The sequence below is a fragment of the Micromys minutus genome (assembly GCF_963924665.1).
Source record: "Micromys minutus genome assembly, chromosome: 2".
NCBI classification, from domain to species: Eukaryota; Metazoa; Chordata; class Mammalia; order Rodentia; family Muridae; genus Micromys; species Micromys minutus.
In genome coordinates this window covers 30115879-30134531 of record NC_137971.1, presented here as the reverse complement: position 1 = coordinate 30134531, position 18653 = coordinate 30115879, and the positions used below count along the sequence as shown (strand labels likewise).

Below are 18653 nucleotides of genomic sequence, written 5' to 3'. Positions count from 1 at the left end.
CACTCTGCTCTTCAAGGCATTTATAAAATCAAGTCTTAAAAAACTATTTAACTCAGTTGCAAATCCTGTCTTCATTTGTCAAAGGCTTAGAGAAGGCTTCTGTGTTTCTCTTTTCTTTTTCTTTCTTGTTAAGTTCACTTCTGTTCTCTGTACTTTTATATTTTTATGTCTTTGTACTAAAATGGATTTGGATGCACTTGTTCTAAATGTAATTAATATAAATTACTTCTAATGACAGGTATCTCAGTCAGGGTTTCTATTCTGCACAAACCATCATGACCAAGAAGCAAGTAGGGGAGAAAAGGGTTTATTCAGCTTACACTTCCACATTGCTGTTCATCACCAAAGAAGTCAGGACTGGAACTCAGGCAGGTCAGGAAGCAGGAGCTGGTGCAGAGGCCATGGAGGGATGTCACTTACTGGCTTGCTTCCCCTGCCTTGTTCAGCCTGCTTTCTTATAGGACCCAGGTCTACCAGCCCAGGGATGGATGCCAGGCTTTCCTTTCCTGTGGTCTGCTTCTCACTTAGAGCTGTTACTCGGTTCCTACTGGTTACACATTTGCTCATATCGATTGGAGAAAACAGACTATATTTACTTGTCATTAATTTTTATAAGGTTTATTTTCATATATCTATAAAGTATAAGTAGAGAGAATTTAATTTTCTCCTTTTTCATTGGTGTTGACAAATGCATTTATTTGTTCTTTCTTTTCCCCACTTCAGTTACACACCACCTCCTCCTGGTCTGCCTTTTTTGGTCTCCTCCTTATTCTTATATATTCCATATATTCAGTTCTACAACTTGGTCTTAGGAGGTAACTGTGTGCCTGGCATGGTGGTGTATTCCTTTAATCCCAACACTTGGGAGGCAGAGACCCAGTTTCAAAAGTTAAAGGGGGTGGGGGTAAAGTTAACTCTGCTGTGTGTTTACTAGGTTGCCGTATGATATGGAAAAGCCCTGAAGCTTTTTCTTCCTGTTCAGACAGATGCCATTAGATAATTGATCTCTTGCTTTCTTTCCAATGTTAACCATGCTACCTGAAAGTTGAGTTGTCAGTGAGGTTATTCGTTAGCTCTCTGCTGTGTCTTACAGATGGAGCAGAGACAGTGACTGTGCTGAGAACATGTATATTGACATGATGCTGTGGAGACATGCTCGGCGTCTCTTAGAAGATGTACGGTTAAAGGACCTTGGCTGCTTTGCAGCCCAGCTAGGTTTTGAACTAATCAGTTGGCTTTGCAAAGAGCGCACTCGAGCTGCCCGTGTAGACAACTTTGTAGTAGCCCTGAAGAGACTTCACAAGGACTTCCTGTGGCCACTTCCCATCATCCCGGCCTCTTCCATTAGTTCCCCTTTCAAAAATGGAAAATGCCGAGCGGGTAATTTTTTTAATTATTTATTTTAGACATGTAAAAATTATTTATTTTAGATATTTAAACATGTTATCATTGGTTGACATTCAAGGAAACTCTTTTCATTGCAAACTTAAGCAGATAGAAGCCAACTTTTTGTACATCAGTTAGAATATCTCCCATTTGGCCAAAGATATAAATGAAGTAGAAACTATTATTTTTTAAGTCTTTTGGGCTTGAAGTTTAACTCACAAATCTAATCATTATTAAATTATAAACAGGTTGGAAACTGAATGTAGAAGCTCCTGCATTTACCTTATTGTGGCAAAGAATTTAGAGTGAGTGAGGAGCCTCAAATAAGCTGTGCTGTGATCTACCTGACTGACTCATCCCAGGGTGATTACAGATCACCTGACACTTGTGTCATTTTCCTAAACTGGGAGAAAACAAAGTCAAACTGAGAAAAAATTCATATATTTTAATAAAGATTTCCAGTTGTTTAAGTAAAACTTTTTGTTATGGTGTTTGGGAACTTGAGGTCATCTTAAGAGACAAGGCAAGTCATTCAGATCAAGAGAATAGTGTGACCTAGTTACAATAAGAGACTGGAGGAGGCTTGGAGAGAACCTCTTCTGTAGTTTCACATCCCTAGTTAAGGATAAAAGAGACAGTGTACAGTAACAGTTGAACAAATAGCGTTGAGAATGGCAGAGAGAGCTCTTGAACACACCTTTTTTACTTCTGGACTTGCCATGCAGTGGGAGAGCAGCTGTTAAAGTCTCAGTCAGCTGACCCTTTTATCACCCCTGAGATGGATGCTGGCATCTCTAACATCCAACGAAGTCAGAGTTGGCTCAGCAACATTGGGCCCACCCATCGTGACGCAGACATAGCCTCATCTCCTGGACCACAAATGCAAGATGCTTTCCTGTCACCATTATCTAATAAAGGTATATATCTAATAAAGGATCAAGTGGATCTAATTTGTGGCTCTTCTTGAGTTTTGTTTGGGAAACGATTGTGTACCGTAGCATTTCTAAGATACATACAGAATTGTTCTTTCCTAAAGAATTAGCCATCACCTGCCTACATAGGTAAGTAAGGACAAATTGGCTTTGACTGGGCTTTACCATATTTATTTTAGTTATATGAGATACAGGTTAATCTTTCCAATCATTTTCTTTCTAAATGTTTATTTATTGTGTCTGTGATGTGTGTGGAAGAATACACATGTGAAAGTCAGGGGACAACTTTGTGATTAGGGGCTCACCTTCCATCTTTCCTGGATTTCTAAGATCAAACTCTGGTTGTCTGTCAGGCTTGGTAGCAAGTGCCTTTACCCTCTGAGATGTTTTGCTGGCCCTCTGCAATCAATTTTGATAAGGAAATACTATCTTTGAGATCCAGTTAACATTAGAATGTTATGAGGAATTCTATTTTTAAAATAAATAGACTTTTGTCATAAAAACATACTTCTATCACTAGTTTTTATTTCATTATTTAAGTTTATTAAGTTTAAATTCATTATTACTAAGTTTATTTCATTAATTAAGTTTATTATTTAAGAATTTTTTTATATATAATGTTCCTCATTTTACCTCTTGGCTTTCAAAGCCTGGACTATTCATGTGACTATTTATAAAAGCAGTACACTAACTTTTGCTATATCAGTATAATTACAAAAGAAAGATTTTGAAGCAATTTGTGTTGCTATAGGGTTATAAAATACTAAATCTTCCATAGTAATTGGGCTGGATTTTGGTTTGGGGGGATTATTGTTATTGCTGATTGTTTCCAATACTGGGGGTTGAACCTAGGACCTCCTGAATGCTAAGCAAGCACTGCCTTTCATTTTCCCAGGCTACCCTTGAACTTGAGATCCTCCTGTCTGGGCCACAAGTAGTTGACACTACAGATCTACATTACAAGCCCAGATTAAATTTTTCTCTTCCAGCTTTAATGGCCAGGCATTTACCTGGTATTGGGTCATCATTTCATCGCCAGTGCCGGGTGAAGCTTCGTCATGTGTGAAGGCTCCTAACTGCTATTGCTTTTCATTGTAAAATAGAATGTTTTCCCATCTTAATGCATATAAGTTTTTTAATGATCTGCTAGCTCTTAAAATATATATATATGTTTTTCACATAATGGCTATTTTAGTAGTAGATTGAATGTTTTTACTTTGAAATCTTGAAGAGAAGCTAGCATTTTAAAGATAATTAATATTTATAATGAAAGGGAAATTGCTCATTTGTGAAATGAGAAGCTCACTTATTACGTCTGCGTTTCTTCATCAGGGGATGAGTGCAGCATTGGTTCAGCTACAGATCTGACTGAAAGCAGCTCCATGGTGGATGGAGACTGGACAATGGTGGATGAAAACTTCTCCACACTCAGCTTGACTCAGTCTGAGCTGGAGCACATCTCCATGGAGCTGGCGAGTAAAGGGCCCCATAAATCTCAAGTCCAGCTTCGGTGAGTGTCTCAGAGTTTGAAAACACAGACAGCCCAGTCAGGTTTCTTTGTGCAGATGGGAAGAGGCCCTTCTGAATACTGGCTGCCCTGTTTGTACATCGGCAGCTGTCATTCATAGGGACCTTTGTGTTGCTGCTTTGTGCCTAGGTATTTGCTGCACATTTTCATGGAGGCGGGGTGTCTGGACTGGTGTGTTGTCATCAGCCTGATCCTCAGAGAATCCTCAGTGGTCAGTCAGATTCTTGGGATTGCTCAGTCTTCAGAAATGGATGGAGAGATGTTACAGAACATAAAAACAGGGTTGTACGCTGTAGACCGATGGGCCTCTACAGACTGGTAAGTGCTGGTTTCTATAAGCATGGTATCCTTGACTTTTTCACATGAGGACCACTATAACTGCAAGGTATGGTAGCACATCCCTTAAATCCCAGCACTTGGGATGCAGAAGCAGGCAGATCTCTGAGTCTGAGGTCAGCCTGGTCTAACTAGCAAGCTTCAAGTCAACTAGAGCTATGTATGATACCCTTTCCCAAAAAAGCAAAAACTTATAATTCACTCATTTTGGACATTTTTAAGTATATGGATCTTTAAAAAAAATGCTCTCATATTTATGTTTTCAAGTAGTTTTTCTTTAAGCAATACGTACTTGAGCGCTTGAATGGGTTTGACCCATTAAATAGCTTGTAGTGCTGGTTAGTTTATAATGTGAAGGCATAATGCTGGCTTATGATTTATGCCATACAAGTGACCATGAGACTGGAACTTAGACTGGTAGGTCTGTGGTTGAGTCTGTGTTAAAGACAGGTTCTGTAGTCTATGTAAACTTCAAGACTCCATGACAATTACTAGAACTTCCAAATTAGAAGCAGTGTATTGGAGTTGAGAGTCCTGTCTTTGTCAGCATCAGGTGTAGGTTTGAAGCTCTTTACTTCCCTTAGATCTAGTTTTCCTTAATTGCCAAGTGTATTTAAGTGAGATACTTTCCAGTGATCCTGGAGAGTCTAAAGTCTTTTGTCCCTTGTTTCTTACTGTCCACTTTACCAAGTTGTGCGTGTGGGTACTCTGCATTTGTACTTGTGCCCATGTGTAAAAGACAAACGTTGGCTGCTGGTGCTGACAGGAGCTGTTCACCTTGTTCTTTAAGACAGGATCTCTCACTGGGACCTGGGGTCACTGATTTGGCTAGCTGGCTGGCTGTCCAGCATGCCTCCAGAAAGCTATCTGTCAGCACCACCACACTAGCTTTTTATGTGAGTCCTAGGGATTAAACTCAAGACCTCACGCCTGCATAGCTGACCCTTTATTGACTAACAGCTACCTCCCTAGCCCTCTATCAAATCTTTTGAATTATAACAGATGACAGCTAATTTTCCCCTTTTACTTAGCCCTGGATATAAGCCATTTTTAAACATCATTAAGCCACAACTGCAGAAGCTCAGTGAGATAACAGAAGAGCTGGTCCAGCCTGACACCTTCCAGCCAACAACAGTGGGTAAGGCTCCTGAGCAGACCAGCCCCCGGGCAGAGGAGAACAGGGGCTCTTCCAGCCATGGGAACATTTCTCAGAGTGAGACTGGAAGCAACAGCAGCATGGTAGGCCGGAAAGAAGAGGACACAACACAGGCAGATGAAGAGGAGCCATTTCAGGACGGGGCTTATGACTGTTCTGTGTCCTGACATCACTGGGCAACTCACAGTGGGCAGTATTAGTCCCAGCAGTGTGCAGCTGAGTGCGCTGTGACCTGCTGAATTGATCTAACAGGTAAAACTTGGGTCAGAACTCTTTCGTAAAGTATTATAATTTAATGAATTCTTCCTCTAAATCTCTTTGACTCCATTTTTAAAATGTGGTATAAAAGCATCTTTCTAAGCTGCAGTAGAAAGTAATGAGCAGTATATAGATGCACACATAAAATATTTTGATTTTCTTCACAACAAATTGGTAGTTGTAGGGATTATTCATAACAGATTATTCAATGTGTCGGAATTATTTTGCCCCAAGTGAGCTCATTTTTTCACCACTTATAGCTCATATATTTTATGGTTCAGTGTGTGTCTAGACTGATTTTGGTTTTGTGGGGTGGTTTTTTTTTTTAACTTTCTTTTAAATAAGTGTTAAGGTGCTTGCTGTAGCTCATCAGGTACCTGAGCTACCTGTCTGCTTCCTCATATAGTCAGCTGGCCTCTTATTGGTCCTTGGACTCCTGGTATTGTACAGTGTGGCTCGGTGGGCAGAGACCTCTGGCTTTGGTGCTCTGTTCCCCAGCAGTCCTGAACTGATGGAAGCTGATTGCCTGTGAGTCAGTGTGCCTGTTTCAGCTTAATCCCTACTAGATCACTGTGGGCAGAGGGTGAGGGGTTCTTAGCAATTATGCTGACACCACTAAATTTTGTATCAGAAAACTGTATCTTTTGTGAATATTCATGTAAATATACATAAAGGCACAGTCCATATTTTTAAGGTGTGTATTATAATCTGTAAGGTTTTACCCTTGATTCTGCATGACTATACTCACTCTTGGAACAAAGACAAGACTTTCTTCTTTCCAAAATGAGCAGTCGGCATAGAGGAAGACAGGTTTGCTGGCCCAGCTGTAAAGTAGTAGTCATCCCACTGATCATGAGGTGGAACAGGTTTTGTGCAAATTAATGTAGTTTCTTATTTATTGCTTTTGTAAATTGAATAAAAATGGGCTTTTATGTAAATAGACTGTGGGATCCTGTATTATCAGCTACTAAAAATTAGTTTGTAAATTCTTTATTATAAAGTTTAAAATATTTTGTGTATTTCTAGATGTGACTTGAAATTTAGTTTTCATACATTATGGAAGCAGAAGTACACACCCAGCTGCTTCCGACTAAACACACAACCGACCACACATCCTGATTAACGACAGTATTCATTTAATAGCTTATTTGTACTGTGCAATTTGAACAAGGAATGCAATGTTATTTTTTATAAAATCTTGTTTATTTTTATAACAACGATGTATGTGATGTGGACCAAATTCGTACCACCATGTGAAACAGCCCCTTACAGTGCAGACAGAGCTTATACATGGCGCTCAGCCCTCTGGCCCTGCCTTCTACACTAGAGATAGACTAGGCCCTCTGAGGCAATATCCTTTAGAGGAAACCTTGGAATTATTTTGAAATTATTTCAAATTTCACCAACTAGTTAAAATTATTGAATTTAGTAATTACTGTTATTTACTTTCTACATTAGAAGTGCAATAATTTTATATAATAAAATTCCTGAATGGGTGAAATATGTCACTATTGGTACCTGGTCCTTCTGGTGCTACTTTTATTTAAGTCATTGTATCAAACCACCACCTTGTTCTGAATTTTAAAATAGAGAATAAGGTTTCCTATATAAGTAGATTCAGTGCAGCAAAAAAAAAAAAAAAAAAAAAAAAAAAAAAAAAACTAAGCTAAAATTTCTTCTATCCCATTTCCTTCGGGAAAAGAGCCAGCAATTCTTTTGTATTTAGTCCGTTTCTAGTGTGACTGTTTAGTTATTAAAACAGTGTAGCACAGTAAGCAGCAGTGGGCTTTCCAGAGGTCTTACCTGAGTGCTGCCGGTGGTGGGGCAGTGTTGAAGATGATGAGCACAGGGCCCCTCACGCTAACCAAGTGTTCCTCCAGTAAGTTATATCCCACCAACCCCAGCCTTTTTTCCCCCGTGAGGCAGAGCCTTGCCCAAGCTGGACAGCAATTTGAAACTCTTCCTCAGCCACCCCAGTAAGTGGGTTTACAGCCGTGCCGCCATGCCCAGTCATGTGACTCACCTCACACTCTTGACAGCAGGGTCTGGGCCAACTGATGTTACTCCTGTGGTTTGAGCTGGGAATGACTCTGATAAAATACATAATGTGTAATGAGTAGAACTAGGAAACACCAAGGCAAGAAATTTGGCAAGATTAATAAAAAGTATTCTTTGGTTGTTGTATACTTTTTAAAAATTGTGTTTTGCTGCATTGTTTGGTTTAAGACATATCACCTGTGTGAGCCATATCTTTAATGAACTTAAATATTCAGCATAACTATTTGAAAGTTAATATATATGGTTAAATTTTTTGCTGATACCAAAACAGATCATTTGGAGACAAAACAACTTTCGCTTGTAATTAAAGTTGCTGCTGCTTCTGTAATGTGTATCCCAGCCCCTTGGTAAAGGGTAATAAAACTATTACACCAACAGTCAACTTTTGTTTACTTATCTCATGTTGACAACAAAAAAGAGGATATGTGTTAAATGCCACAAAAGTAATTCCTATCTCTTATATTCCCCTGAATGAGATACCTAGAAGTCCATTTATTTAAGGTATTTAGACACAAGGTGGAAACATCCAAGTGCCTGATGACAGAATATGGGACCATTCATCACACAGATGCACATGCTCAAGAAAGAGTGAAAAAAATGAATAGAAGAAACTAGAAGAAGAGGCATCACCTCTCGTAGGTAGAATTTGCACGGTTCCCCATGTCCAATATGCCTGTGGAACATCTAGAATATGGGTGCCTATTACCTTGACATCATGTTTTGAACTTTTTTCATATGTCTACTTTTTTAAAAGCTGAATAATGTCGTTTGTGAGTATGTTTACTGTTCATTTAAAGGTTAGTTTGGGTTTTTGACTTGAGGTTGTAACTATAAACATTCACATAGTAATTCTCCCGTACCCTGCCTTGCCTTCTAGGATTTCAGTTACCCAGTCAAGTAAGATCCAAAAAGAACTAAATATAAAATACAGACATTAGCAGTTTCTCAGTTTTAAGTAGCTTTTATTACAGCACACCGTTATACATGCATGTTTCCTACTGCACCTCATCCCTGACTTTTACCGGAGGAGTATGTATAGGTAAACAGTGTGATGTACTATGACTTCAGGAAAACCCACTGAGGATCTTGGACCATATCCTCGTGGATAAGGAAGGGGATTCAGGGAACAAGGCTTTTCTGTATGGATGTTTTCAGTTCTCTCCAGAAGTACAGTTGCTGGATTATGGCCAAGTGACTGTGTCCTTGAGGAAGTACCAAGTTGTATGTGCTAGAGTGCTTCACAAAGTCCCCATTAGCTGTAAATGAAGGCTCCAGCTTAATGTAAGTAGCTTATTGTAGCTTTTTACATGGCTTTTAGAGCAAACTAAAAGATCATTTTTATCTTTGGTTGGCCAGTGATTTCACATATTTTTGGATACTAGGCTTTACCCAAGTTTATGATTAGTATTATGATTTCCCTTGATACTATCTTTTGGAATTTTGGAAGACAGCTTTTCTTATTTTTGTTCTTTTGGTTTTTTGTTTGTTGCATTTTATTTTTCAAGACAGAGTTTCTCTTTGTAATAGCCTATCTGTCCTGACCTCCCTCTGTATACGAGGCTGGCCTCAAACTCACAAAGACCTGCCTGTGCCTCCCGAGAGCTGGGGCTAAGTGTGTGCCGTGTGCTGGCTGCAGCGCAGCCTCTCACGCTGATGGGAGCTCAGTTCACTCTCTGCTTGCTGCGTGTGCTTTTGTGCCATAGCTAGGAAAGCACTGTTTATCCCACGGCTATACATATTTATGCCTGTGCTACAGAGCTGTAGCTTAAACATTTAGACACATTTTGAGGACTCTAACTTTACTCTTTTACATACGGATATTCAATGTTCTGAGTACAAACTGAAGTTTTTTTTTTTCTCAACTGAACTGTCAGAAACACTACAATGTGGGTGTTTTATAGACACTATAAATGTGCAGTCTCATTTCTGGGTGATTCTTGCTTCACAGGAAGCTCTAGAGGTACAAGAACTACATTTATCTCAAGGCTGCTGGCTGTGCTAGGACTCCTGTGGTCTCATATGACTTTCCGATCAACTCTCCGGTGTGTGCACACACTACCTGGGGCTTTGTAGCAGTGTGTAAACAAACCTATTTGAAGAACGAAGCCCCTGTAGTAATGTGCTTCCCAGGCCAAGAGTGTCTCGATCATTTTAGCCCTTTGACTCTTTTCAGCAATGTCTTGTACCTTTCTTGTCTTTATTCTGTTTCATTGTTCTTGGTTTCATCGTCAAATTTTTTATTTCTATGTAGATGATCATGTCATTTGCAATCTATATAATTGTTTATTGTTTCTTTTTTTCCCCTACACCTTTATTTTTTTAAAAAAAGAATCAGATATAATTTTAACTCTTCAGATCTGGATGTTTTGTCTTTTCTTGCTCAAGCCACCAGAATCATGATCAATACAAGTGGCAGCTGACATTTTGTCTTCTTCCTGTCTTTTTTCTTTTTCAAGATTTACTCATTTATTATACCTAAGTACACTGTAGCTGTCTTCAGACACACCAGAGGAGGGCATCAGATCTCATTACACATGGTTCTGAGCCACCATGTGGGTGCTTGGAATTGAACTCAGAACCTCTGGAAGAGCAGTCACTGCTCTTAACCACTGAGCCATGTCTCCAGCCCCCTTCTTCCTGTCTTAAGGAAGTCTTTTATCAGTAAGTATGATGCTCTGGATTGTCACTGTCGACCTCTACCGGGTGGAATTTGAGCTGGTCTGACTGATATATAGTGTGTAACTAGTAGAAAGAACTAGGAAACAGAAAAGCAAGAAATTTGGCAAGATTATGAAAATTATTCTTTGACTGTTGTATACTTTAAAAGTTTTGTTTTACTGCATTGTTTTGGTTAAGCATAACTACTTAAAAGTTAATATATACAGTTAAATTTCTTGCTGATATTAAAACAGATCACTTGGAGATAAAACATCGCCTTTCTGAAGAAATCACAGGATTGTTTATTGCATGTGGTCCATTTCACTAATCCCACTTGGTCACGATATTGGGTTAAATAAATTCTCAATACATTTTGCAATCAAATGTTTCCTTTTGAGTTCAATATTCTGAGGCATATGTGACTTTATTGGCCCTAAAATGAGAAGAACAAAAATTTTGTTTCACCTTTAAACAGAATCTCCTCAGAAACTATGGTCCTGGTGTCAGCCTTCCACAGGCTGCAGTGTGGTTTCTCTCCCTGCCCTCAGCCCTAGCCACAGTTTTTAAAAACGCTCCCTTTTATGACTTCCTCTCTTAGTGGAGAATATTTAAACCTAAATATACTCAGGATTTTACCATTTGCTCAACAGTTTCTTTTTATTTCTCTGAAATTCAAATGCACAGTTTCATTCCAGGTAAAAAGATCCCAAGTAAAGTGAGCATTTCTATCTTGGACTCTTTAATTAGCTTTAGCGCTTATTAAAATAGCAGTTATATGAAGCCATACAGATTATAATATATATATACATATATATGTATATTATATAAAGGCTAGGGATATAAAATAGCCTTGAAATGTGGGGTGAAATAAAGAGCAGTTGTAAAAGACCTACTTTTCCAGCCAGTATGTTAAAATGTTTATTTCAGTATCATTGTAAGGCAACAATTAACCCTCAAGTCAGCAAACAAGTGAAAAAGATGGAGAGACACGTTCTTCCAACAGCTTCCCGAGTCACCTAGGCTAGCTTGTGGTCTAACCTCCTTCATAGAAAACCAGGGTTGGGGTAGGGGAATCTTAAACATTTAGTTATAGCTGCTAAACTAGAAACACTGTGTAGACGATCTGTCTTAGACACTAAGGACTGAAGTCGGTTCTTCATACTCCCTCATGTGCCGCTATACTCACCAGGGCGCATTACTTAGACCTGGAGACCGTCTTTTGAGAAGTGAACTACACAAGTAATCAGATAATCTTAAAGGGGGGTAGTAATTACTACAGAGTGTGCTTCTTAAAAGCCATGAACACTGTATGTAATTACTTGGTCATTTCTGGCCTTTAAGCACACCCGGAAACTGAACATCTTAACGGCTGCATAATAATGTTAGAGAAAATCAAAATCGTTTGCATAGAGAAACAACCCAAAGACAAAGAAAACCATGATTGATCATTGCCAAAGGGAAAGAAATCAGAGAACATCTTGGGTTTTGTATGCTTCCTCAGCACAACATTTTGCTTCCCTCCCCCATAGTTTCTGATAATCAATTTCAGATTGGCACAGAGCATAAGCCTGTATTTACCGTATTTACTGAGTTGTTAGTACTGTCCCGAGTTTCCTCAGCTGTGGTTCTTTACAAACCTTTGAGTGCTGTCTGACATACTACACAGCAGGAGCCGGACACTTGAAGTACTGTTGAGATTTCTGTGAGCCCAGCAAAGAAGTGACTCCACTTTACAGTGTCACACATGACCGTCAGGACGTTACATTCAGCTCCGCTTGCATGGGCCCACGTTTTTAAGGCGTTAGGGATCAGGCAGGTGATACAGGGAGCATGATTAAGAAACCGACACATACCACACAAGCATTTTCAGAAGCTCTTCTGCAGTGCACACTTAACTACGCTCTCGCTGACACTCACACAGTTCTAAGGACCTCTCTGAAAGAAGCCTTCCTGTTCTCACCTAAGATTGTTTTGTTTTTGCCTTACTATGGCTTTTCTTTCAACTATATTTTGGGTCATGCTTGTTGGCTAACTCAAATTTTGCCTTTTTACACTTACTACTGTAAAAGAAATTAGCATAATTTATTGTTTGTCTCATCCTCTGTCACCGATGGGACCTAGAGAAGCCACAAGAGCCACCGTCATGACATACCTCACAAGCTGCATCCCTGTCTTCAAAATGAAAAGCACCATTAGGTGTTCCTGCTGCTCTTACGCAGGACCTGGAAATTAACAAACGCAGGTATAGTTGTCTCACTCCTGTAAGCTACAACCTCAGCATCAGGACAGCCAGTTCTCATTGACGACGTTACAAGAACTTAGTCGCCCGCTAGAAAGCAGAAAACCCATTGCAGCAATAAAAATTTAGTTCTAAAGGATTAACCTTATATGACAGGATCCCTATAAACGAAGAGAATAAATATTACAAAATCCCCAGTCCTCCCAGCCCCTCCCTCTTCCACTTCAGCAGCTTGGCTGGAGATTCAGTGCGCTGGGGAAGAAGGTTAGGCTCTGTGCCTGCACAAGTAAAAACCCATGACATGTAAGAAGAGATGTAGCTGAAGAAATGTTCTCTTCCCCTGGTAAATGCCAGGAGAGCAGACACTGAATGCTACAGAGGAGTCAGGCTCAGAGCGCTGCCTCAGAACAGACAAACCACCTGACCGGCTGCCTGAGGAATCAGCGCTTGGGCACCTAAGGCGCTGCAAGGCTTCCTTCCACCTTCAGGCATTCGCTCCCCAGTGACTTGCGGCTGCAGTGCAGAGGCACTACTCCAGTGAATGGCACCTGACCCACCCACCCCTGACGAGTGGTCTAAGAGTCTACATCTTCCTTGATCCTCAGAGGAAAGCTACTGAAATGGTATGCTGCTGAGTCCTTACAGTCACAAATGGCATGATTGGCAGTATCCACGTGTGCTTAACTGTCAGTTAAATAGGAATTTTCAACCGACAAAATGGCCAGGAATCGCTGTCCCAAAGTTTAACCCATACAGTACTTGGCCCTGAAGAGTGTTATCCCAAAAGCTCTTAGAACATGTGCTCAGTAAAATTCATTGACTTGTATTACAAACATCCATGTACCATGGGAGAGAAACTATCCCACGGAATGCCCAGGGAGCATGTACTCGACGCCCATCCATAGATTAAAACACAAAGAGACTATAGGTGGAAACCCAGGCAGAGGGAAATGACCAGTCTGGGAACTTCTCCTTCAGAGCATCCAGCTGAGAAGACCTCTTGTTTTCCCCTGATAGGTAGTGGGCAGCAATGGCCACAGTGACCATTCCTTCTTCTGGCTGTTCTTCTGAGGCCTGCTGGAGAAAAGTCAGTTAGTTCTGAAGCCAGGACACTGCACTCCAAGGTTGGGTACTATGTGGGAGCCTGGGATATCCCCACCTGCACTTCTATCCAGAACTGCCAAGGGGAAGCCTGGAGTCCGTGGGAGTAAAACACAAAGTAGTCCCCGCCTCTGCTTGTCACTGGAATGCCGTTGCCAAGAGACCACTGAGAAAGCGTTGATCCTTTGTGGGTTCTAACATAGAAAGACATATGGCTTGGTCCTGTAAGAGGAACAGTTGAGTCAATCAGCAGTAATGAGCACTACCTTAAGCTTTGTCTGTGATGTGACAGCAAGGTTAAGTAATGAGAGGACAGAAAGGGCGGAGTCTAAATGAGAAAAGTAACTTGGTAACTGCTGATGTAATTTACCTAATCTCCAGCCCCGCTCCTCCACCAGTACCGGTTGTAGGAAGAGTTTCAAGGTGATCTGCCTGTAGTGAGTTCCTTGAGTATCAGTGTTTGAGACTCTATTTGAAGGAGGGAAACTGATCAACCAGATTCAAATCCACTGTCTACACATTGTCAGAAAATGTCAAGGTACTACAGTCTACAAACAGATACAAAGTTAGCCGTCACATGTCCACATTGCCTGGATGCTTTATACAAAAGACCCAAAATGCTCTGCTACGAAGTCTAGTCATTAGGCTGGAGAAATGGCTCAGTGGTTAAGAGACTCCACTTCCAGAGCTTCCAGCAACCACATGGTGGCTCACAACCGTCTGTAGTGGGATGTGATGCCCTCTTCTGGTGTGTCTGAAGATAGCTAGAGTACTCATTCACATGGAATAAATAAATCTTTTTTTTTCTGCAAGCAGTCATTCACTATGTTTCTTAAGGTAGGAAGGAACAATCAAATGTAGTAAACCAGCTGGCAGTACTGGGAGAAATCCTAGGACAAAACTTAGAGAATACTGGTTGGGATCTGCAGGAGCTACTAGTTTTAAATATGGAAAGGCCAACAGAATGCAGCAAGAAAAGAAAATCTTTGGGCCAGTGAGAATCTGTTTGACATCAAACTGTATCTAACACTAAGACTTTCAGTAAAGTGTCTTAAAGGTCCTAACTGGGCTGGGCAGTGGCGGCACATGTCTTTAGTCCCAGCACTGGGAGGCAGAAGTCAATCTCTGACTTCCAGGCCAGTGTGATTGTTCTCCAGAACGAGTTCCAGGACAGCCAGGGGACATAGCACCAGGTGCTCTTAATAGAAATGCCACCAAAAGCCGCATGAAACACACTGGCTCAGATTCAGTAGGTGTTGGGCTGTGGATTAGTATTTACACTGTCCATACAAAATTGGATTCTCTCCCAGAAACATAAGTCATACACTTACAGTGTTTTACCTTCATTCATTGGCTTGTAAATACCAAATCTGAGTATCTTGGACTGGAATGTGTTAGACTTTAATTTTCAGACTTGCTGTCTGAGTTCCTGACAAGTTTCATTTAGAGTTGTTAAATGAATTTTGTCTTGGGACTGGGACAAAATTCTACAATTTCTGAAATGGCTCTAAACATACTCTGCCATTCTGTACTACAAATTTACTGAGAGTGGAACTCTGAGCACCAATGACTATGAAGTCAAAGTATTGATCAGCGTTTGAAAATACAGAAGGCACTCTAAAACCTAGAACAGGGAGTACTCGGGTGTGGATCCTTATGGGAAAGTGAAGGAGCACATCCATCTTATCATGTAAACATCCTTTTGTCTCTAATAACCAGTAACATATGCACAGCAAAGATCTGTGTTAAAATAAATGACTGATTTATCAGTAAGTGCTTGATTTATACACCTATTCTATAGCCCCAGAGCCAAATACAAATTTCTCAGGTATAACAGTAAAAGGAAATTTATAGCACTGAATGCACATATTAGGAGCAGCAATCTAAGTGGGCTGAGTAACTTAAACGAGTAGAACAAAAGGCGCAATCTAGAACAGAACTCAAAGGAGAGTAAACAAAAGCTGGGTTTTAGGGGAAAATGACCAAACTTGATAAGCTTTAAACTCTACTTTCTGCTCAATATTTCTGTGATTCTAAAACTGTTCTAAGCAATAAAATGTATTAGATTTTCTTAAAGAAGCAACTTTCAGCTGCTATTAGAAATTCTCTAAGGTATAAGGCAGAAGACCATGAGCGTACAGCCTGGGCTCTGGAGTGAAACACCCCGACCGGTCCAATGGATAAGTAAGTGCTTCTCTGACATGTTACATGGAAAGACATACACGGCAGCCATGAAAAGCTGGAAGTGAGGAGAAGGAAACTGGCTCACCTGTTGCTTCAAAGGTCAACTTTATCGAATCCCAAGGCATCTTCTCTTTGGATACAAGTCTGAAATGAGCAGGATTTCTTGGGAAAATTTCAGGAGCTGGAAGATACCAATTTTTCCTATTGGAAAGAGGTGTGAATATTTAGGATGCTTTGGGAACTAACAGTAAATCCATAACTCATAGAATGGTTCAGAACTCTCAAAGGGGCTGAGAAACACCTGATGAAGTGCCAAATGAGGCTAGCTCCTCTGCTGGCCAGGTTGTCAACAAGTCCTCAGCGTTAAGATTAAAGAGGTAAGGGCTGGAGGGATGTTCAACCGTTAAAATGCCCAGCTGCTCTTACAGAGGACCCAGACTCAATCCCAAGTACCCACATGGTAGCTCACAGCCTCCTGTGACTCCAGAGCCAGAGACTCCGCACTCCACAGGCACAAAGCATACACGCTGTGCATATAAACGATAAACCATTTTACAAACAGGAACTGCCTAGGCAATTCCACTGCCTCTCCCACTTCCTCTGCCCCATACTGAAATCCAACTGTCTGAACATCTCAAGCTGGGAGGAAGCGGCCACTGCTATGTTTTACAAGTTAGGAGATGGCCCTTTCTACTACTCAGGTTTCTTGAAGAGAGACTTAAGTTTAAAATAGCAAACTATTCTCCTGAGTTCATTATCTGACTAAAGAAATGGAAACACTGTAGTGATATAGAAATATTACAGACAGCACCTGACTGAGTTAAGTTTCACTGAATCCTGACAGTGATAGAATTTGGGAACTAACCCCCAACTTTAAGAAAAAATATGAACCAACCTGATGAGAAAGTGCACTGGAAGATACCAAGGGAAGCCACAGAGCGGGGCATTCTCCTCACAGTGAGCTCGGATTGTATCGTTGATCTCAGGAATGTGTGGTGTCACATGAGACATTCCGGTATAATCAAACCCATTGATCCATATTCCAGAGTCTCTTTTTACTACGTTTCCTTCTAAGTTATGAAAAGTTCTGCTCACGTGCTGAAGAGAACAAGACTACTAAGAAAACTATTCAACTAGTTCACCCACATTCCTACCCCAGTTTAATAAAAAGACCATTGCAAGAATTGATTAGAAACAGGAAAAATAAAAAGGAGACTTAATAATTACTAAGTTACTGTTAGTGGGGTTATTTTTCCTTTTACACTAGATGACTGACGTGAAAATCACTTATTGCAATTCACAGCTGCAGTTGAATGCATACGTAAGAGGTGAGACTTGATCGGGGACAGTGTGTGCTTGTAGTCTCAGTTACCCACACGGCTGAAGTAGAGGCCATTTGAGCTCAGGAATTGAAGGCAGGTCTAGGCAATACTCTAAGAGAATGTCTCAAAACCAAAACAGGAGCTGGAGAAATGTTTTAGTGGTTAAGAACATGCACTGTCGCTCCTCCAGAAGACTCTGGGTCAGTCCCCAGCACCCACATCAGATGGCTCATACAACCTTAACTCCAGCTCCAGGGCACTGAGGCTGACTTTTCATCAGCCGACAGATATTTGTGCGATCTGTAGTTTTAAATGTTCATGGCTTCCAGATTATACACATGCATGTTTCATATACACACATATAATATAGAAAGTGTGTCCAGGTATAATAAGAATGCCCCGTGATGGTCAGTGTTCCTTGCAACTCTATACACAGTGAAATCTAAACCAACTAAATTATGTCAATCAACAACAGAAGTCAGTTTTTCTACTCACTGGTGAAGCTCAAAACCCACAAGGCAAATCTTATCACCTGGTTCTCGCTGCTTCTGAAGAACCTCCCTTACCTGAAGAAACACTCTCTTTGGCTTTGGACTCTCGGGATTAGAGCTGTATGGGAAAAAGGCTCCACTGCAGACAAGGAGGAACGTGACTGCACACACCAGTATTAGAGTCAGAATGGTTTTCTTTGTGCTGTTCACAAGGTAGATGAAGGTAATCTAAACACAAGCACAGAAGCAAATTACAAATTCATAACATTGGTAGAGAGGTGTTTCACATGATATTTTTTAGTAGTTACTGTCTAGAACACAATAAAGAAAAACTAGGAACCTATGTAATATACAGTGAAACCCAGTAAACAAAATGGCAACTCTCCAGGTGTGTCCATCCTCAGTGAGAGCCTAGAAAATGACTTCAAGGGGCCAGGACAGCAATTCCTGACAGTGGGCCAGAAAGCAAAGGGAGACTGGAAACAAAAGACAGTATTCAAACTGTATTCAAACATCAGAGGAAAAGGACCAGAACCTATTAGCAGCCAAGCCACTGCCCCATGCACCCAGAGGCCAGCAACGGCAGCCCTGCACAGCAGACACCATGGAACTGAATCCGAGCATGGCATTAACGCTGCCAAACTCTCAAAGGTAAGTTTTTATGCCTAAGCATGTGTTTTGACTCCACCTCTAATGTTCTGAAACATGCTAATAAGAGCTGGAGGTATACAGACTGGTCTTGATGGGCCTCTAGAAGTTGCATTAAGGAAAACTATACTGTGAAACAATACTGTCCTTTCAGGTTAATCACTGCGAACACTGAACAATGAGTCTGAGCTTGGAACAGTAAACACAAATGGCTCAGTTGCAAGGTTTGCATCCAGCAAAGACCATGAAATATGCTTAGCTTTTTTAAATTGTAACTAAATCAGCAAACTGAAAGACAAGTACACGCACAACGCATTCACAGCGCCCTCAGTTCTGAGACGCTATCTGAAACTGGC

General features: G+C 40.7%; 2 protein-coding genes across 4 annotated transcripts in view; one reads left to right on the top strand and one right to left on the bottom strand.

The window, feature by feature from the left end:
- Window positions 1-8031, top strand: part of RIC1 (RIC1 homolog, RAB6A GEF complex partner 1) — a 79745-nt gene extending 71714 nt beyond the window's left edge. For both annotated transcript variants that reach the window (XM_080911996.1, XM_080911995.1), the window contains exons 22-26: window positions 1094-1380; window positions 2112-2303; window positions 3651-3828; window positions 3976-4164; window positions 5214-8031. In XM_080911996.1, the coding sequence (XP_080768122.1) occupies window positions 1094-1380; window positions 2112-2303; window positions 3651-3828; window positions 3976-4164; window positions 5214-5505 (1138 nt within the window). In that variant the 3' untranslated portion in view covers window positions 5506-8031. The remainder of the gene's footprint in view (window positions 1-1093; window positions 1381-2111; window positions 2304-3650; window positions 3829-3975; window positions 4165-5213) is intronic.
- Window positions 8032-11041: 3010 nt separating this feature from the next.
- Window positions 11042-18653, bottom strand: part of ERMP1 (endoplasmic reticulum metallopeptidase 1) — a gene marked incomplete at its 5' end in the record, with an annotated part of 32929 nt that continues 25317 nt past the window's right edge. Inside the window, 5 exons of one of the 2 annotated variants that reach the window (XM_080911997.1) lie at window positions 11042-13628; window positions 13711-13874; window positions 15922-16037; window positions 16732-16934; window positions 17725-17877. In XM_080911997.1, coding sequence (XP_080768123.1) covers window positions 13458-13628; window positions 13711-13874; window positions 15922-16037; window positions 16732-16934; window positions 17725-17877 — 807 coding nt within the window. In that variant the 3' untranslated portion in view covers window positions 11042-13457. The remainder of the gene's footprint in view (window positions 13629-13710; window positions 13875-15921; window positions 16038-16731; window positions 16935-17724; window positions 17878-18653) is intronic. The other variant, XM_080911998.1, reaches the window with a different exon arrangement.